Consider the following 22,135-nt stretch of genomic DNA (forward strand, 5'->3'; position numbering starts at 1 on the left):
ACGAGAATGCTAAAAATATTTCTCTAAAAATATGTTAAAAAGCGATTTAAAAAGAACTCCATTTAGACTGCAGCACAAGGACATTTTGTGTGACAGCGTTTAGTAGGATGAAAAATTTAAACAGAATAACAGCTATTTACATTCACACTGCAAAGTAATTACCGAAGCAGACAAAATACTTAAACCTAATTTAATAACACTTTCCTTCAGCCTAGGTGCCAAAACCTGGGAGTAAACTTCCCAACTTTTTGGGAAGGGGGGGAACTGAAGCTAAAGCCATGTAGAAACAAGTGCATTGAACACTTTCCCAGTGAGGTACAAAATGAGTTTCACTTTTAAACAGAAGAGCATCATAAATCAGCATAAACCACAAGTTTTAATGAGTATATCTCCTTTGGAATTGTGCAGCGCTTGCAATTCTGTGTGAACAAGACAAGGATCTGGTCTTACGCTCCTTACTCAGGCAAAACTGCCCCTGACATTAATGATAATTTTGCTTGAAGAGAACAAAGTACTTGATGGCCGTTATGCCAGCATGAGGGGTGCGAGATTAGGATAAACGTGCAAAAAAGTGCAACTTCAAATGGCTGTACCTTTGACTTCTCGAGCTAGCATTTCCTCCAACTACAAGGATCTTAATTATAACATTTGCTGGTTCAAAGATTAACATTTAGCATTCTGGGAAAGACTTTCTGGACTTTAGTAACCTGATCAGTATGGTCTCCTTTTGGTCTCTGCCTCTTTCTGGCTCTTTGTATTGCAGGGGAGATGATAGTATCTGGCACATTCCTTGGATGACTTGAAGATAGCAGCCTTCTGTGTTTGGGGCTGAAAGATTGTGAACTCTGTGTTAGCAGAAATGCCACACAGGGGAGGCGAATAGAACATTAAAGAAGCTTTAGCTTTAGGTACTGCAGCGCAAGCAGAGTTGAATTTGAGAGCTGGGACTTAAGTGGACATTTGTCCCTGCTTTCTTCCTTAATAAAATCTGAGTGTTAACTGTGGATAAGGGCATTTGAGAGATCACTAAAAATGAATCATTGAGTGCCCAGAAGAGCTTTATTATGATATACTATGGAGAACTTCAGAATATACCGTGTACTTTTTACGTGCTTATCGGATGCATGTATGAGTTACTATTACGTAAGTAAATTGCTTTGTTCTTTGCTGCAGAAGCAAAATAATTCGCCGAATTAAGACGACAAAATAAAACTCATCAAAAACTGGATCTGTGTGGTCCTTTCTGGCCCTGTGTTCCCATCTAATTTTCTTTTGCCCCATGAAAGGCTATTCAGCAAAAAACCACAAGCTCCAAACAACAATTTTTGTTGTGCTTGTGTGTGTGTAATTCATTTTGAAAAACCCTGACACAAATCCTAAATCTGGGAAAAAAATCTCAGTGCAGAAATCCTGACTGGCCAAACTGAGTTGAAAAAAAAAAAAAAAAAATACTAGATTTTAAAAATCCCCAGACTGCTAACCGGGTTCCAGGACTGAGTCCTTGTGGGTAGAGCCAAGAGAGGTCTCTTGGTTCCGTTTGCCCCCGTAGCGATTAGATAGAAGGAGTTATTCTGCTCCTGAAGTTCCGCATGGATGTTGCCGCTGCCCAGTTAACCAGTGTGAAAATACCATGGAAAATAAATTATTAAACTATACTGTTACTACTAACTTGCCAGCTTCAGAGAAACAAATGCAGCCACATTTACATATGTGTCCATCTGTCTGTTTTTACACTTTATGTCTTCAGCCAGTGGGTGAAATTGTTTTAATCCAAGCTGCAGTCTGATTTTTTTCTTTTTTTTTCTGCTGATATTTTTCTGCGTGTGTATGTTATTTGTAGATGGACATGCATATTCTTGACAGCAGCTAGTTCTTAATTGTCCTTTTAAGTAACCTAATCTAGCTGGCCACGGCAGTTTTAACTGGAGTAAACAGCAGAGTTCTCCATGGATAATTTTCGTTAGTTAGCAGATTGTTACCATCTCAATGTTGCTGAAATCCCTAATCTCAGGTCAGCGTGAAGCTGCAGTGGTTACAATCCTGTTGCCTGATGCAGTGTGAATGGAAGTGCTTTCTGTCAGAAACATGTGGTCTCTTCAGTGGAGAGCCTGCGTAAATCCTGTGTAAATAGAGGGAGGCTAACAAAGGATGAGCCCCTGCAGCTCAGAGCATTTGGAGCCATTTGGAGGCTGAATTTGCTAAATGCTGCTTATACCGCCTGAAAAGTTGAAGAGAAAGGAGCATAAAATCCCTTCTTTTTTCTCTTTCTGCTCCTACCCTGGGGGGAGGGTGTTAAGGGCCAGGGAAGCCTGAGGTAAGCCTATGAAGACTGTTTTTTCAGTGCTCTTTTGAGTGTGAAAAAGGTGGCATGGGTCACTGTCCCCTCTTTAATGTCGGAAAACCCACACAGTTAGTAAATGTTGCATGTAAACTAAAGCATTTCATCCCTTCTCCTGCACTCCACGGCAGTGGGCCATGAACTAGTCACTTGAAAATCGCAGAAAAATTTCACTTCAACATGTCCGGACAGTTTAGCACAGCAGGAACGTAAGAGAGATCAGTAATTAGCAGGTTGCTTTGCTGTTCCCCTTGTCTGCTGCATTGGAACACTTTTTTCACCTGATGTGAAAAAATGTTGGATTATAATGAACGAACCACAAACCTGCGGGCTGTATAAAAGAGTTTAAAATTTAAGCTGGTGTTTATTGGTGTTGTCTTTAGAGAGCTAGAAAAATATATTGTTGGCTTTTGAATATAATCTCTAAGAATTCTCGATTCATTTCACAAATAAACATGGGCTTTAAACACAGACAATTAAGGGCACAAAAAAGCCAGTCCTTTTTCTTATTTTTGGACAGGAAAATAATAAAAGGGGAAATGTGAAACATTACAGTTCTGCAAATAATTTCAAAAGATTTGAATCACCAATTTTATAGCATGCATGGCTATAACAATAACATAGCAGGAATGTCATTCCTGCCTTCGAGTACATAATAAAATATTTGTAAATGCTTTTTTGAAAATAAGATAAATTAGCGATTAGAGAAAGGTGCCTATCCAGAAATAGAAAATGAACAGTTTTTATTCTGTCTCTTGTTGTAAATACACTTTAGATACCAGATAACATGCAACTCCTTAAGCCTTTAGCACATATTGCCAGATGGCAATAGGGACTGGCTCCTGACTGACAAACTATGCTAAAATCTGATTAGACCGAGTAGAATAGCTTTGTAGGTAAGGTCTGATAGTGGCTTAAGTTCTCTTCCTTTTCTTCCTATTTGAATTTACAACAGTTATTAATGCCTGGATTGTGTGAAATTGGTACATGTCACCTTTACAGTATCAGCCCCGTGGAATTGCTGGATTATATTCTGGAAAGCAAAAGAGCTTCCAAAAGAACAGCAGAGAGAAGGCCAGCTCTTCATCTCCTCCCTGCTGCTAGAAGGGCAAAAGAATAACATCTTCTGTAGTCAAGAGAGATGGTAGTACTATATGTCTGAAGTCTTCCTGTTCCTTCTAGTGCACCAGTGTCCAACCTTTCTTTCTCTCCAAGATACTCTCTGAAACATATGACATAGCACCGTGGGACGTGTCGGTGTCTCAGAGATGCAAAAGGGGAAGGAACGCAGGGGGCTGATTAGAACAGCTTACTTGAGGACACCCCACTCCAGGATGGGACAAGTGGTGGCTGAGCATGCAGGTCAACCTAGGATGCCTGTGTCAGGCCTGAACAGCTTCTGATGGCACCTTTTCTCCTGCAGCCAAGTAATTCAGCAAAACCAGCACACGTACCGGCAGACCGCTGCTGACAATGGCACAGCTCTAAGCTGGGATGCCCACTTGAACTGTTTGTGGTTTTCCAAGTCCCAGGTTTGCCATCCATAACCTATCCTAACTCAGTTTCCCTAGGCAGTAAGATGTGGTAGATAAGTATTGCTTCTGTGGTGTGAGGAGACTAAGTCAACTTCCACGAACAGTGATGATTAAGAGAAGGAGAAAAAAAACCCCACAGCCAGCACTTCATTCAAAGAGCTGTGATCTCCTGAAGCTGTAAGCGTAAAGTCTGATGATTTTAACAGGGTGGAATGGAGATAAGGAGTTCTTCTGAAGGGTCTTTGGTTCTGGAGCTGACATTCCCTATTAGTCCTCCCTACAGCACAGACTGTCTTATCTTCAAAACGTATTCAAACACTTCTCTTTCCAGCTTTTTGGCAGTGGTAATTAACCAGATTTTTACGATTTTTCTCTGGTGGTGATGTCGATCATATTACTAAGTTGAACATCCTTATTAATAATGGTTTACAATACTTATGTGTCCAGAAGGACACATTATAAGTACAAACAAATAATTGCAAATTTTGAATATAAGCTGCATGCAGATTCTCCTCTTTGTTTTGCATTTATATCTATATATTCTACTCCATCAAAATACTGGACTGAAAGATTGTGGAGTAGTTTACTTAAGATCAGCATAGTGCACTGCAGCTTTCCTTTTCAGAATCTTTTAACTTGGTTTTCATATTGCTTGCACTATTTTTAGAAAAATGGTGGTTTGTCTCCCCCCTGCCTTAGATACCCCTGCTTTTCTCTCTTTTCCTTTAGCATGACAAACCATAAAGCTGTAAGGGACCTCCAATGGTGAAGAAACTCAAACACTGGGTCCTGAAATGTATTTTTCCAGAAATCACTTTTCTTACTGCTCTGCTTGTTATGATGGTAATAGAAACTATTTCTAGAGTTTGAATCTGGGCTGTTACCAGGCTTCTGTGCTATGGCCTGACTGGGTTATCCTTTTCAATTATAATTTTGGGTAGTTTGGGAATCTGTTATTCATCCTGTTCACAAATGGTGAAAAGACTAGATGAGCAGCTTCTAAGCAGCACTCGCTTCATCTCTTGCTGGGTCTTTACTCTGTGAGGAACACAAACAAGGACTAGGGTTGAGGTAGTACTGATAGTGTGGAGGGACTGTCAAAGAGAAATTCATTGATACAATAAGGTTAGACTGGCCTTCTGTAGGACTGGACTGTGTTTTCCAAAGAGTCCTTAGCTGTATGAACGTTGGGGTCAGCAAATTAGTCTGTCCAAGAAAGTCAGTTTGCAGCAAGTTAAGTTTGAAATTATGGTGCAATGGAAACCCTGCTCTAACTACTTATTCATTAGTTTTTAAATGAGAGGTAGTCTCCTTTGCTTTCAATGCAAAATAATTTATCTTGTGGGAAGAAACCCTCAGCACGTGCTAAGAGTGTCTTTACACAGAGCCAGTGTGGAAGCCTAACTTCCCGCTGTGTAAAGAAGACTTGCATCTTCAGCCTCCTCCACAGCCCTTCCCCTAGAAGAGAAGGTCTCTAAGGAACCTCATGTGGGTCACTTTGCAAAGTTTCTTGTAAACTGTCTCCGTCTTTTATAGGGGTTACTGAGACTATTATATAGCATTGATATAATCTTAAACAAGCTGGGTATGCCTAATTCTCTACTGGCTTCAACCCTGCGTAGTCATTGATATCTCCACAAAGAGAGTGCCACTTAAGAATTCTCCACTTTCCTGGAACAGTGATAGGGTTTTGCAATCACTTGTACTCCTTGCACAAGAATAAATGAGTGAACAGTGTGCAAAGCAGGAGAAAGTCACCCTTCATTTTTTTTGCTGCTGTGTGAAAGAGAGAGAGTCAGTGGGCCAAAATCTAGACTTAATTTCCCCACTAGAAAATTGTGATGACTATGCTTCTATAATTGCAATTTCCATACAAGTTAGGACCTGACTCTACTCTTCTTACAAATTACCATCCAAATCAGGATATGAACAGTTCACATAAGCAGAATCACTTGTAATGATGGTTTAAATGATTTAAATTTGGATTCCTTCATACAGCAGTTAAAAGTATACTCAATCCAGTCTTCAATAGAGTGACTTTCATGTCTGTTCGTTTTATTTCACTTTTGATAATTTCTTTTTCTTCATTTAAAGTAACTCATGTTTATTTGGACACAGCAAACTAGAATCAGGCCCTCCATATCCAAGAAGTAAATCATGCCATCTTGGAAAAGTCAGTTATGGGCTACTTCTATGATTTCTTGCCACTAGAAACTGTTCACTAATATGAGCAGTTGTAGTGCGATTAAAGATATGACAATACAGCTTAACAGGATTGGGCTTGTAGTTCACCAGGAGCAACAAATCTTGCTGTATTCATCTTCTGAAGTCACTTGGAGTACGATATTTGGATTTCCTTTCATGAGGTTATGGAGCAGATTAGGGAAGCACTGACTCTTACCGTTTCAACTGCTGATTGAGGTGGGAAGGCAGTGGAAGCTTTAGCTGAACTTTCATCTCCTGGGCTGCTCTTAGCTTTTTAAAACCAGGGTATTAACAACCTCTCCAAAAGCTCTAAACACTGATTTAGCATGTAGGCGACTCCTGCTGAGGATGCTCACAAACAGGAGAGTATGTATAGGCAGAGAAACAGGAATTTGTCCATACAGAGAGTGAACCGGGGCTTCTGCAGTACGAAGGGGTAGTGCAGTGCAGAAGTTTTACAGCTCCACGCATCCTGTGCATACATACGTAGCTTTTACATAGAGACAAAGATATCTTTATCTGCACGACAGATAGACAAACAGACTGACTGACTTCAAACTTGCACTTTCAGTAGGGATTTTTTCCCCCCCATCTCCGGGTACTGCTTTTCAAAATTGCCTGAGGCTACAGTACAGCACCTCAGATCCCCAAGGCCCATTGCCTGGCTCCTAATAGCCACTCTCCATCTGTGTCACATGAACAGCTGATGAGATAGCTCCAGTGTCTGTATTTTGGAGAGCATATCCACCCAGGTTAAAATGCTGGGGTTGCCAAGGAGCAGTCAGAAGCCATTAGTGTTTGTGAGAATTTGCCTTGCAGCAGTTCCTTGGCATAGTGGAAAGTGTGTGTGTGTGTGTGAGAGAGAGGGAGAGAGGGAAAGGGAGAGAGGGAGAGAGAGGGTGGAATACATGGGGGGGAGAGAGCAACGGAAAGGAGTGCTTTCTACATAACCAACATCTTGCAAAAGTGAACAGTTGGTTACAGCGTTTAGGGCTTCCATAATCTCTTCGATTAGTTTGCTGTGATTCGACTCTCCTTTCTCTATCGTTAACGGAAACAAACAAAACAACAAAAAAAAAAAAAAGAAAAAGGAGCATGAGAAAGAGAGCAGCGACTTCAGGGTCTTGCTCTGGTGTTTGGGCAGATGGAAAGGAGCTGCTCTGCCTTGGGGCAGGGTGGTTGTAATGAAGTGGCCTGTCAGTCTGTAAATAGTGAGGGTCATCTCTTCCATGTGATGGAGGGTATCACATTGCAGTGAAAATGGAAATGTCAATAAAATTAATCTGCCAGCTCTTTGCTGTGGCTTTTTCTGTCTCTCCGGTCCAAAAGGGTTGGTTTTTCAGAGGGGAGGCAGTGGAAGAAGGGTGATCTGGCACGGGAGGGAAGATGGAGCTGAAATGCAAGTTTTGAAGCAAATGGACTGTATGTAGCAGCAACGTATTTCGTTTAGTAGCACTACAGAGCTAGACAAGGCTATAGGAATGAACTCGTGAATCTATAGCATTCCTCAGGAAGCTATGGAGCGTCTAGCTCAGGCTACATTGAGCACAGAGTTTATTGTTTTAGGCTTTCTTGGACAAGGTTTTTACTTAGCATGGGATTTATGGCATTTACTGCTAATGAATGTCTATTCTTAAATTACAAAAACCACCGTCTCAGCACAATTCCCAGATGTCCTTCCAGGACCTCGGCTTCTTAAACACCAGCAGGGAGCATAAACTCTCCACTTCTCTGTTTTCCTCTTTCGTGTGGCTCCGGGCTAATGATGTGTAAGGAAAACACAGCAATCTATAAAGTCTCAGTGCTGTCCCAGTATTCTTCATTTATTTTGCATTTGATTATGCCACAAGTCGGATCTTGTTTCTTTCCTTTTTTTAAAGTTATTAGTTCAAATATTAATGTAGGAATATGGCATATATTGCTGCTCTTGATTGATGCCTTCCCAAAAACAGGAAGACATGCTCGTATGAATTTTAAGAAAGTAGGGGTCCTGCAATGCCTTGCCAGAAGAGTTTTTCAGATACATAATTTAGATGCCCTCCAGGCAGGCTTTCAAGGCATTTTTGCTGGAGGGCAAGAAAAAATAACTATGACTGTTAAAAGTAAATGATTTTTGCTAATGCACAATTAATGCCACGGAAAAGCACAGAAGAGAAAGATGTTGATGGAAAGTTCTGATTAAGTGAGAGCTCTACCTTGATGTGCATCTTTTTTTTTTTAATGATAATAATCACTGATGCAGAGATGTAGAAGTTTTCATGTCATGCAAATGCTATATGCAGGGTCATACTAGGTGTACGTGTTTGTGCGTGCGTATGTATGTGCGTTGGGAGGTGATGGTTACGGGGAGGGGCTCATCTGACAGTGTGTTATGTGCACTGAACGGTGACATGGTTACTGCCACCTCTGCAGAGGGCCTCGAATATATAGACTACAGAACATTTAACTTGATTACTTATAGTACGTATTCAGAATGGTTGTAGGGATGCATTTACAGTGAATGGGTTTTCTTGCGGCAGGTTTTCCCACATTGAATCCCATAATTGACAAAGAGCTATTGCACTACGTCAAGCACACAATTATAATTGAATTAATGATATATGCATGTGTGAAATGCAAAATTAGTATTTGGAGAGACATGGTTTCTAATTTTTACATATTTGTATCAGCACTCATATATGATGAGAAAGTGTATGTGCCTGATCTAGCAAACCAAAATAAAACTGTGGTGGTGACTTGGTAATTAACGATACTTTTTGGCTTCTATATTTTGTTCATTAAATGTCTCCTCCTTCCTGCTTTTCTCTTTGTTGTAGGAGATGGTTTAGACAACAGTGTAGCCTCACCTGGTACAGGGGATGACGATGACCCAGACAAGGACAAAAAGCGTCAGAAGAAAAGAGGCATTTTCCCCAAAGTAGCAACAAATATCATGAGAGCGTGGCTTTTCCAGCATCTCACAGTAAGTGGTGCCCAAAACCAAAATGGATTTCTATTCATGTGCCTAATGAGGTTTATTCATCGTTATTAGAAATCAATTGTCCCTATAATTTTTGGACCATTATTAGGGCTCAATTATTGTTGCTTTTTTTTTTTCCTTCTAGATTTTTTTTTCTTGGCTCTTGGAATCATGACAAATCTGAAAGAAATCTATCTATCTATATATGTATATATATATACGCACATACATGCCTATAGAGAGAGAAAGAGAGAGTACAAAGCCTTAGTGTGGAACAACACCTACATATAAAGTAACCATTTTTTGCTTTGAACTATTCAAAGTGTTCCTAAGGACAAAAAAAGGGTTTCTTGCTTTAGCATATATAAAGCTCTGCCTTCTGGATTCTTTATTGCTGGCCTCTATTTACACAAACTTCATATGTATGTGGTGGAAGAGAGAGCCCCAGTCTGCGTGTTCTGACATACACTGTGGATGTTAGAGAAGTCAAAGGAGCAGCTTGCAAACTTGTCATTGTTACTTTTTGTAGAGAAATATAGAAGGCTTACAGGGTCCCTAATTCTTCAGTTGCATAACAGAGAGAATAAGCACCTTTTTAGCTTCTCTTCAAGTCCATTATGTTAAAAGCTAGCCATATTCACATTTGGGGGAGAGAGATTAAATATGTGAAAAAGCAATGCTTTCCGTGGGCTATCTTTATCCTCCTGCTTGCAATTGGTTTAATGTGTTGGTGTTCTGTCGACTGCTATAGCTTCACTTAGGCATAAAAACATGGTTCCACAGAAAACTTAGTAACACTCTTTGTAGTTTACTTCATGTGGGAAATAATGGAAACGGGTAAAATTATCAATTGATTTTCCTCTTCCTCTCACTGTAAAATTGTTTCTCACTTGATAAGGCTTAAAATGCTAACTGTTATTAACTACCTCTTCTTCTACCAAAGTTGTATAAATTTCCATGGTAGCTGATGTTGGTTACAGCGTAATGATTTCAGGACAAGGTACCCGATTTATTTATGATAGGGACTATCGAACTGCTCTGCTAGCAGCACAGCTAAAGGGGGGAGCGATAGATCCACATTTCTAAACCATCATTTTGATGTAAGGACATTAGTAGCAAACGAAGGTGCATTGATCTGGCCTGTGGGGTCAGGATTAGCTGGAATAGCCAGTGTCTCTGCTGGAGTAGTGGTTATTCCTGCCTCCCAGCTATGGCCATTTCAAAGGTCAGGTGCCCTGTACCCACTTGGCTCAGAGGAATTAGACAGAACATGAGTCTCTGGGCTGATTACTTAACCAAAGACAAAATAATGAGTCCTAAGCAAATACTGACTAATTGAAAGGGCTGTAAATCCATTACATATTGGTCAGGGATAATCAGGAGTATTTAATCACTTTTATCTATTCAGGAGCACTGAAGCTGCAACAGCAAAGCCCTGAACCTTGCCATGTGCTTATTATTCTCATCATTATCAAAATTACTTCACAGCTGTTCTTTGCTACATCACCTCAGCTGGAGATTTACTAACCTGTAAAATGTTTTTAATTTGGAAGTCGAGTGAGTGTGAGTGGAGGGTTTTTCATTTAGCTGGAGGGTATCTTTAGAGGAGTAGTACAGGCAGACAGCAAAAAGCAGGGCCACAGATAAACCAGTTTGTTTTGTACATGTCTCCGTGTTAACTCCATTTCCTCTTATGAAATTTGTGATATCTTGGTTTTTTTCTCCCTGCCTTCCTTTCTCACGTGTTCCTTGAAAGCACTCAACACATGCTTATTAAACAGTCAACTGCCTCTTGCTTCTCTTGAGGAAAGTCCTCCTGGCTTTTTGAAATCCCTTTTCCTTGTTTCCTTCCTCTCTCTCCTGACCCTCTCCATCCTGCATGAATTGAGGAAATTTGCCATCACTGGTGAGGATGGCCTCGCAAAAATCAAATTAAATGAACAGAAAAAAGCCCCAAACCTTTTACCGTCCAAGCTTTAATGAGTTTGCAGGTGTTGAAAGATTTACTGTGCTGTAATTCTCAGACCTGCAAACTGATAATGGAGACCCCTGACCAGTGCAATGTAAATTCAGAAGGATTCTTGCCATAAACACATGCAGGGAAGGAAGAGAACTCCTTTCTTTTAAAGATCTCGCACTTTTTCTCAAATTAGCTTGTCCATTCAAAGTGCAACGCTGGCTGAGCCAGAACGGGGGAATCTGTGATGTACAATTTTATTGTTTCAAGTAAATATCTTTACAATGGCGGTCCATGATTCAATGTACATTCCTTCATTACTACTCTAACCTTATTTCAAATTGGTTTGTTCCTCCTTTGTGCTGTATGACCTGTTCTTGTATTACAATAATCCCCTGATGTACCCTTTTTTCTTTCTCTCTTTTTTTTTTTTTAAAGAAACTAATTGAATTATCTCATTATTTTAATTTGTTAAGCAAATGTATTTTACATCTCAGGATGTGTTCTTAAAGAAGGAGCTGCTTAGGCTTTGCCCCCTGAATGGGCCATTGGTACATTTTGACATTCATGCATTCATTAAGGAGAAGAACATAAAAGAGCTCTGGTTGTATTTTTTTTTCAAACACCCAACCAGCATGGAGCAACTTTTCCATAAGCCACAGGGGTCTCTCTACATATGTTCTCAACTGCAAGCCATTGTCACCTATTCTGAATACCTCAAAAGGACAAATAAAATACTAAAGGCCAACTGTAGCAATTGTTAGCTGTTAGTCTCAATATGACAAAAATCATTAACCTCTGGTTTCCCTGGAAGGAGAGGCAGGGGCAGTCCATCTCTTATGGCATAGATTAAACTTGAAATTCCTTTAGACTGTCAAATTCAAAGAGAGTAACTCAGTTCTGACTAATTGTATTTACTTATGATTTTAAATAAAATGCTGGTTTTTTCCTTTATTCAATCAGTTTGCAAACTCCTAAGGTAGCTGATTTTAAAAATTGAATTGCCTAAGTGGCTTTTTTGAAGAGACAGGCACTTGAACTCTGGTGTAGAATGAATGTATCTGACAGGCTGTGTCTTTCAAAACAATTTCTAACCCCTATCACAGCTTCCATTTCACAGTAACTTTAATTATATTTGAAATAGGATACACATGCATGTTTTTATTGTTGGAAATCAAATGCAAGGAGTAGGAGCTTCTATCATGTTCTCGTTCACTTACTGAGCTCTGTCTTACATTTGGAATTACAACAGTACCGGAAGATGAAAGATCTGAGGATGAATTGGTTGGAAATGTGTATGCTTTTTCTGGATAATATCCAGTGTTTAAGAAAGTAGAGGAAATCCTAGTCTGGTAGTATAAGCTTTTCAATAGTACATAAAGATTACGACATCAGAAAGGTAAACCTGACATTAAGGCTGTTTTTATTTGAGTTCAAAGGTGGTTAAAGAAAAGAAACAGCAAGAAATCTGACCCAAGCCGAGAGTTTATTCATAGCTTTGGAAGACTCCTTTTCCTCTATGCCAAGGAGTCCTTAGTACACTCAATTAGCCTCTCAGACATCTCTGCTTTCCTCCCTCAAGTGCTCCCCTATTTGCCCTGCAAAGAACATATTTGATCACAAAGTGAAAACAGGAAGTGCTCAAATGTATAGACACCTCTAGCTTACACCAATGTTGAGATTAGGATTTCTTACCAGCAACTATACAGAGCCGGCCCCCCTCCTCCCACGCCCTTTAGAAGGATGGAGGACCTTTAAAATGTATGCACATAATCAGAAGAGAGCAAAGTTATAAAGGAAGTAATTATACTGTTCTAGGGACTTGTACCTCTGGTAGTTCATCCCTTCCTGCAGCATAGTGTATCAAGGACTACGCTTTAGCTACATTCAACATTTTTTCCCCTTCTTTTACAGAGCTGGTAGAACAGAGAGGCGTTTATTCTTTGACACTTACCTGGAGTGATGCCCTTTGTTAAAATTCTATTTTGGTTGTTTCTTTTGTTACAGTCTGTAAAAAGATGTATATCTTAACTAAAAGTACCAGATGTACCAATGGTAGCCTGCAAACTAAACCTTTTTTATGACAGTGCCAGATTCCCAGCTGATGGCATTTGGGATGGCTCCCCTGAAGTCAGTGGAGTCGAGCTGGTTTTTTTGCTTTTTTGCTAGCTGAAGTTCTGTCTCCTAACATTTGTTTGAACGGTGTCATTTTAGCCTGATTTCCACAATCTTCTGGCTGAAAATCTTGCTCTTTACACAGTCTCTTGTACAGTAGATTTTGGTTTCATCTGCTTTGGTGTCAGGCTAGAGTAAGTTCTGTTGGAATGTGTTAAAATGAACCAGCCACAGCTTTTGTACTTACTTGAATTAGTTTTCTTAACTTGCCGTATTCAGGTGGCCAGATTGGGTAATATGAATAGTTTTACTGAAATAGATTTTTTTTTTTCTGTATTTATGTGGGTGTATCTGAGAATATAATGTATCTCTATCGTATTTTGATGAATGGCTTACCAAACCTTTTATACAGGGCAGCTGTTTTATTTATTCATTAGATTTGATTCTAGAGATGAATGTCGTCAACCAAAGCCAATCTTGGAGCGAGCTTTCAAAACAGTTGAAACCATCCCACCTTCATAAATATCTCCTCCCATATCGTGATTTTAGGAATAATACCTAAAGGAGGGTTGGGATCATAGCTGGCTATTGCGCTCCATACTGAACAGCTTACTTTCCTGTCAAACAGTAGAAGAACAGCTTCCCTCAGAGTCCAGATCCAGGAGGAGCATTCTTCGCATCGATGTTTTTGCTGTACTTTAAAAAAAACAAAACCAAAATCGAAAATACAACAGACCTTTGCCCAGTTAAAATGGTGACAAGGAGGCTGGGAGACTCAAGAAAATACAGGAATGTGAAGCCATTCTGGCGAATTTTAGTGCTTGCGTTGGACCGCATTGTTACGTGCTATACGCTCCCAGGGTACACTGAGGAAACGCACGACGTCCTCTGATTCTCCTGCATGTGGGTTCGCATGGCTGCCGATTCCGCTTCAGTGCGCCATGTAGTCAGAGAGTTGGAGGAGCCTAAGGTACAGTTTTATTCCAGGTCTGCTTTTTAGGCAGGGCTGACCACGTTCTGAGTTTGCAGCCAGGTAATAAGTTGCCTGCCGATGTGGGACAGACCTCTCGGACCGTACAAACACCGCCCAGTTGGAAGCACGTCCTGCAAAATAATACCGTGCTCATTTTTCAGCTCGGTAAACTTTGTGAGGAGAGGTTAAATGATTTCACCCTAGTGCTAAAGAAAAATCAGTATCTGAATGTTAAACGCCCACGCCCTGTGGTCCTCAAGGTGATGGAGCTGTGTGTCTTTGTACCCCAAAGTTCTCTGGTCGCTCACCAGAAGAGCTGGTGGCTGCCGTTAGCATTTGTTTTCATTGCTGGAGGTAGCGTAGCCCTGCCTAATGTCACCAGCATCCCCCTCCTGTCCTGCCTGCCTGCGCTACGGACAGAATAAAACTGCCTGCCTGCCTGCCTGGACAGAATAAAACTGGAAATCTGTCTGAAAATGCCACTTCTGATCCCAGGCCGAAAGGTTTCATCCTCCGAGCGCTCCTAGTCCTCAGCCATGAAATCAGTCCCAAAGATCTAGTAACAGACCGAACGTTCATATACCTTTTAAACGCCACAATCCTAAAAGAAAAGAGCTGAAATGGGGTGGGGGTGGGGCTTTGTTTGTTTTAAAAATGGAATCTGAGATTAGATCTGACATTTCTACATCCACCCCCTACAGAAGAGGGAACCCGGGGTCATGGGGTGTGCGGGCCTCAAAAGCTAGCTTTGTCTGGGAGTGGTTAATCTAATCATTGTTACATAGACATCTGTTATTTCTTCTGAAAAATTGATGCTTTTGTGACACAATGATCCATCTATTTAGTACAACAGCCTGAGTAATTAAATTAAAAAAAGAATATTTTTGCGGGAGCATGTATTATAAAACTGCCATACCTCCTTGTACCAGCGAAAAGGCTGGGGAGAGGGAGAGGGAGAGGGGGAGAGGGAGAGGGAGAGGGAGAGGAGAGCTTTAAGCCCCGCATTGTTTTCTGCTGGCTGGAGGAAAACATCTGTGAATTGTTTGAACTGAACCTTAGCAGGGACTGTCTGAATCTGTGTCATCTCTGTTTAATTTCAGGAAATGATGTCACAGCGCATTAAATAACAATGCTGCGTGATTTATTTTTACTTGTACATGCTGTCCTAAGCATTTTGGTTACATGGCAGTGTTTCCAATTAAGTGCAAGCTTTCGGTTTTAAAAAATATACTCGGTAATGCTTTTTTGGGGGGGCGTGGGTATGGGGAGGCTGGGTATTTTAGGGGGTCACCAAGGTTCAGGGCTGTCGGAGGGCTCCGGGCCCATTTGTCATGTGCTTATTTGTAGTTGGGACTGGATGTCAGCGCTCTCGTCACCCATGGCAACCTCCAGGACCGTGGGTTTGTTACAAAGCCTGTCTGGGGGAGAAAAAAACCTAAATATTCCGAACCGATCCGTCAAAAGACCTATTAGATAGTTATAGCCAGGCCTGCGTACTGTAGCTTCTGCCTCGATCAAACTTTCTGCACTCCCCCTTCTTCTGCAGAAGAATAGAGGACATAAGTCAATTCTGTCTGCCATCTGTCGCCTCTCTCCCCGCTCCTCAAATTAAAGAGACAGTCCGAAATTTAAATAATCGGATACAATCACAGGAAGCCCGCCTGGAAATTATTACATGTGCATTCGGGGGTTTTTTTTTGACTTCTCGTTTTATTTTGAAGGGGGGATCTTTATTGTACTTCTTTGGAGACCAAAATATGTTGTGTGTTTCAGCTTCAAAAATAGCATTCTGAGAAATACTGGATTTGCAGTGTCACCGAGTTGTTATCTAATAAGATTCCAAGTTATATATAGGGTGAAAGTCACACACACGCATACACACACACCCCAAACAATCCCCGAATTGCGAATCCTGCGAGGGACGAGCAAATGAAACGCAGCACCCTTCCCCGCCGGCTCTCCCTTCCCCTTCGTCCCCTTTCCCTCCCCGAATCCCCGGCAGGCTGAGGGGCTGCAGCAAAGTCCTTTCTCCTTTCACGGCACTACCGGGACGATTTAGGCTCTTGAGCCTACCTAATGGTCCTTTTCCAGGCCCGCTCTAATAGTTTTTCACACTACCCTGTCTGACGGTAGCTAGTTATGCTTTACCTTCGCCTCTCCTTTTTTTTTTTTTTCACCGCCCTGCCTGTTTTTGCCTCCTCCTCCTCCTCCTCCTCAACAGGCAACACAATGTGTCAGGACTGCAGCGAGGTGCATTTCATTCATGTGGCATATGAGGTCAGCCACTGCCAAACCATCAGATAACGTGGCTAGACGTCACTTCCCAATTTAATATTTTACCTGCCATTTTCAAGCAGGGAATTACTGAGAACAGAGTGTAACGAAAAACATGTGCGTGATTTTAGTTGAGGCTTGATTAAAAAGCCTCGACTGAGCAAGCTGAACGTGGCCTAGCAAAAGATAGGATCAGCCACCAGTGTTTTCTGGTTGTTACTGTCAGATTACAAAGCTTTGCAGAGTCAGTATAGGAATGAAGTGAAAAGAAAAGAAGAAAGAATACCAAAGTCCAAGTAATGAATTCCTTAAAGTAATTGAAACAAGGAAGTAGTAGTGACAAGAATTCATTTATATAGAGTTGTGGCTTCGAGGCTCACAAGGTAAAAGGGGGTTTAACTAAAGCGTATGCAAATATAAGTAGTGTTTAAACACTCCAAGAACGTTGCACTAATAAAAGTTGTGCACTGCAGCCTTTTAAAATCAAGATCACAGTCAACTAGAGGTGAGAATTCTTTTCAGTATCTTCAAGTTCCACTACCTAAAACAGTTGTCATCAGAAAACTCATACTTCTTCCCTTTCTCTTTAGTGTGTGCACACGAGTGTAAGCACATATAAAATATAATTTTAAGGGAAAAGCAATTGCCGTTGTTTGTGCAAAGTGATGCTGCCTCTCAGTTTTGCCTCAGGACGTGTTTATTTAAGACCTTCCTTTCAAGATCCATGAGCAGAGTAATTGGTTTCAAAGAAGTTTTCTGTAAAATTAGAGTTATACTGTAAAAAAACACCACGTTTCTGCCAACAGTTCCACAACTGCTAGGAAACGGAAATGTCAATTCTTATTGTTGCCTAATGAAGAAAGTAGTTTATGGCAGACAATATTACCTGTGGTGTGGTGGAGTTTGCCTTGAGTTAGGCTACTTAGAATACTATGCATTACATAGTTTAGAGTTGATTGGCAGCAGTCGTTTGTAGTATCCAAAGCAATCATTGGCATCTTTAAAGATTTATTATTGTCTTTAAGCGTAATGGCAATACAGTTTTCATGCTTTTACATTTGCTATTTTTATTTTTAACTGCTAGCCCCAAATCTGCCAGAACTAATTTCAGTTGTTTTGTCTAATACTGGATGATAGGTTGTCAACTCACTGTATAATGCCGTAAAGATTTTTTTAAATCTTGGTTTTACCTTTTTACGATGGCAGTTCGAAACATGTATATTATTTGTAGCAGCTGACTACTTATGTCCATAAAATGTTTAACATCTCATGACATACTCTTCCAATCTCAGCACAATGAATCAGGATAGCCAAATAAACAGCAGCAAATATTTTAGTTTAGTGTTTAAAAAAAATCTGCATATATTATTTTGTTTAATGCTATAGAAATTTGGCTATCATCTGGATCAAGCTTTTATTTGGTCTGAGGTACATTTCAAAGTGGCAGCTTGATACTCTAAAGTGGAGGTACTGTGGAAATACTATTTGACTAAACTGCATAGCAATGGGAAAGCTCCTGTTCACTTTCTTAATGTATACTAGGTATATAAAAGGAGTAGGTTTTTGTAAGATCATGGCCTAGTCTAGACTACTTTGAAGCTTGTTATGCCAATTGAAAAAACCCCAAAGACGATGTAAGCTGCATTGTTAGTTGATATTCTGTGAACGTACATGGATCTTTATAAAAGCGCTTCTCTTTCCTCCCAGGTAAGGTAAAAAATGCAGGTTTAATTTCTCTGTGTTCAAATATTTGCAGATAATTCACAGATTAGTGCCTAACAGTGTGTAACTCTCAGTCATGCTTCCATTAATTCCAGTGGAACTCTGATCCCTTTGAAAAAGCTAGACAAGAGGAAGCAGTGAAATCATAACGGGAGACAGACAGACAAACAAACACAATTTTGCACCTTAATGAGCATTAAACACTATAGCCACTTTATCCAGAAATTATACTTAACAAGTCTTTCAAGGATCCCCTGTTTTGTGATAGAAAGACAAATTTCTTGAGTGCTCAGCTATTTGTCACATTCTCTTGTGTCTGAACCTTCACTACTGTCCCCGGGATGCTTTAGCACAAGTGAGCTCTGGCCAGGCATGGGGAGATTTCAGCTCTGTTTCTAGCTCTGACCATGGCAAGACACCATGCCTCAGTTTCCCTGTTTAAACAGTATGGCATAATGATGATGGCTGCTTTTTGGAGTGCTTTTGATATTTACAGATTAAAAACTCTGCGTGAGACCTGTGTCTTATACTTAGCATCAGCTGAATTACAGAGGCCTGCACTTCTGTTGTGGTTTTATCCTGCTGCTGAACTAGCATGACAGTCATGCAATGCTTGTAGAAATACTTGAACTTCTGTAGACTTTGAAAGTTCAGGATTATTTTCCCTTTATGAGGGAGCATTTAATACAAAATTAAGAGTGTTATGTTCTTTCTGGTCTACACTGAAAATGACAGCATTTGATTGCTGCGAGCTACTTTAGCTCCAGCGGCTCGGGCTTGGGTTATGTTTGTTTGTCAGGTCCTTTCCTTGCTGGTGACCTGAAGTGGTGACTATTGCATGCAAATGGTATCAAATATCTTTCCCAGAAAGCAGCAAGAGAAAGCACCTTGGGCATCAACTGCTGGCCCAGGGGCAATAAAGGGAGTGCGATAGTATTAACAAATGCATCTTTGTACTTCAAGAAGTCACTGGTGGCTATTCCCCTCCTCAACAGCCCAGGGAGTTTCCTGGTGTGAAATAGGACTTTGGCAGTTTTCCAGCCAGTCCTGATCCTTCTGCTGCCTCTTTTGATTCATCCAGGTGCTTCCCACTTGTGTATCCCACTTGTGCTTGAATGAAGAAATGGGAAGCAGGAGGGTGACCTAGAGTGAAGAGTAAGGGACAGAAAGGCTACTGCAAAGTCCATGATTCATGCTGGGAAGCTCCCTGCCTACTGAGGAGCACATGCAGACAGCTGACAGCTGTTTCGATAGTCCACAAACGGACTATTCAGGGATATAGAATGTGAAGAGTGAGAAAGGTCATGATATGTGTGATAACAGGAATAAGGAGCATTATGTGGTCAGAAAAGTGACGTGTGTATTTGGGGGAGTGAGCAAAGGAATGATGCATAGGAATACATAGGTGCATAGGAATGGTGGCACTCCTAAATTGCAAGTAAAGTTGGTTAATTTGAGGGATCACTTCAAAATCTAAAAGTTTAAAGGGTGCTTTAATTTCAACTATAAAGGGATATTCTGATGATCTCTTTCAGATATAAAGTAGGAAATGAAATGGAAACATATGTGAAAACAGGTTAATTGTTGTGAACCACAAAAAGGGGGAAAATTATTTAATTTACTTCTCCCTTCCACCCTCCTTTACTGTTTCAGCAGACTATTCCAAGAGTTGTGTTACTTGGTCTGGCTCTTTTCAATTCTCTTTCTTCCAGTTCCACATGGACACTTTATTGCATGAACTAACATCTCTTAGAAAAGAGAGGTGCTTCCTGACTTGGTATGAACTTCTCTGTGGATGGTGTGATGAGCTGCAGAGTTTTAGGACAATCCAAAGAAGCCCACATCGTTCCACATAGTGTGCCTACTTACATCTCAATTTTAAACGGCGTACTTTGTATGCGTGTGTTGTATGGTGGCCATTAAATGCCAAGCAAACACTTCTCAGACCAGAAAAATCCCGCTGCTTAGTGCATACCTACCCTAGGCATTTGCAGACAATTCACTGCTATAATTAATCTTAGCTGTCCTGGCTCTGTGAAACCTGAACTTATATCCCACAATGCTCTTGGATGCAAACAAACTTCTTCAGAGGAAAAAAGGCTCTTGCCTCTTTCTCTCTCTTTTCTTCCCCAAATGCTGTCCATTTAGAGAGCAATAAAGCTTGCAAAGGAGATTAAATCCCCCTACGAACCAGTGCAAAACTATATGTGCAGCAGGAAAATAAAATGTCTACAAACAAACAAGACCGTGGTGTTTTGCCAGCATGGGTACGAATAAATGTAACCCTAGAACTGTTAAACTATCCCGAGTTTCGCTCCTGGGATCTGAATCCTACTCAAAGCCCCAGCTGAAAATATATGATACTGCGCTCTCCAACTTGATAATGCTGTAACATGCTCGGCTGCCTCCCCAACAAGCGCTGCGGCAAACTTCTTGCTGAGACTGAAAACTCTTTCAAACAAGGCCTGGGGGCTCATGAGCTTTCTACTCAGTGCCCTGTAGGCTCACTCTGCGAAAAGGTATCTCGCCTAAAAGAGGCCAAATATCACACAACGGAGCTGGTGGGAAATTCAAACTGTTCTAAGCAAAGAAGTCAATAGAGTTGCTGTAGTGAAAGGTAACGTTCAGAGTGAGATCACCATGTTATGATCTCATGCTGAACATCAGGACTGAGTTTTTTCTTGATGATTATGAAACTAGCCTGAGGCCAGTCTGGTGAGAGTCTAAGAAAGATATAGAAGGATGTTTGGAGAGCCTGGACTATCAGGGCCCTTATTCCCAAAAAAGTGTAACAGAGGCTGAAAGAAGATGAGAGAAATGAGAGCTGTATTGTTATTTCCAGTGCTCTCCCCATCCATCCCAAAAATAAAAGATCTAGCCATCGACACAGAATGCGCATACTGAATCGGTGAATAAGCACAGGCTACAAACAGACAAGAGGAGAAATTACTGAGGGGGAACAAAACGCCTTGCAGGAATAATGGAATTCAACAACCAAAAAAACCCCGGTCGTTGAGACTGTAGAACAATCTGTGGAAGTGCCTTTGCTTAGCACTTTTAAAACTAGACTCCAAAAAAACATTTGAAGAAACACTGCTGAGAAACATCTCGCATTCCTGGGGTTACACTAAAGTAGTGGTGCCTGAAGCATTTCTCGTATTTCCACATTGTCTTATTAATGATTAAAAACTGAAAAATATCTTTAAATTAGAGCTGTTTTTGGAAGGAAACCTTCCCAAATTTGGCTTCTTTCAGGTTTAAGTTTTTGTTGTATTTGTTTCAACTTTTTAAATGACATTTCATTTATCTGTCAGTGGAAAAATTATTGCAAAATTAACTTACAAAGTCAAACTAGAAATGGGCTTGAGACCCAAAATGAAGAAATAAGCTTAAGAGAAATATTTAATTACTGTTCCTTCAGGCATTGGGAGTTTGAGTGGATGCTGAAGGTCAGCCAGGTTTGGGCTCTGTCAGACCAACAAAGGAAGCGAGTTTGTATTGAGGACCTTATGGTAAAGACACCTCCCTTTCAGATATTCAGAGACAGAGACTGTGTCACGATACATACACTGCTCTCCATTCACAGCATGTGAAGTTTCACACATATCTGGGGAAGGTATAGGTCTGAAATTAACCCTTACCCAGCTTAGTGTTCCCCAATATTTCTGGCAGCTGCTCCAACATTAGCTCTATGAGAAGTCAACCCAAAACACGAGAAGTTGTTTGAGCATTCAAAATCCACGTTGATGTTTAAGGACGTGGATCCAATGCAAATTTAATGCAAAATGAGATTGATTATAGATTTACACAGAAATTCAAATGCCGAAACAGGTGAAAACCATGGCCTTTTCACCTGTTTTTCACTTACAGACTTTTATGGCAATTTGACTCCAGGATTCAAAACAAAGCTTGGTCCCTCAGAGAGGCAGAATGACCCCAAGAAAATATTGACTGAATGCCTGCTGCCTCAAACTGCTGAATTTCACACACAGCTTTCCTCAAAAGCATCAAGAAGAAAGAGATTGTATTTTGAATTTAAAATGAAATTTTGCTCTTG

General features: G+C 40.6%; 1 protein-coding gene across 5 annotated transcripts in view; it reads left to right on the top strand.

The window, feature by feature from the left end:
• The window catches only part of MEIS2 (Meis homeobox 2), a 175,044-nt gene that overhangs the window by 43,538 nt on the left and 109,371 nt on the right, over positions 1–22,135 (top strand). For all 5 annotated transcript variants that reach the window (XM_075503037.1, XM_075503036.1, XM_075503038.1 and 2 more), the window contains exon 8: positions 8,895–9,040. In XM_075503037.1, the coding sequence (XP_075359152.1) occupies positions 8,895–9,040 (146 nt within the window). The remainder of the gene's footprint in view (positions 1–8,894; positions 9,041–22,135) is intronic.

Source organism: Mycteria americana, chromosome 5 (assembly GCF_035582795.1).
Source record: "Mycteria americana isolate JAX WOST 10 ecotype Jacksonville Zoo and Gardens chromosome 5, USCA_MyAme_1.0, whole genome shotgun sequence".
NCBI classification, from domain to species: Eukaryota; Metazoa; Chordata; class Aves; order Ciconiiformes; family Ciconiidae; genus Mycteria; species Mycteria americana.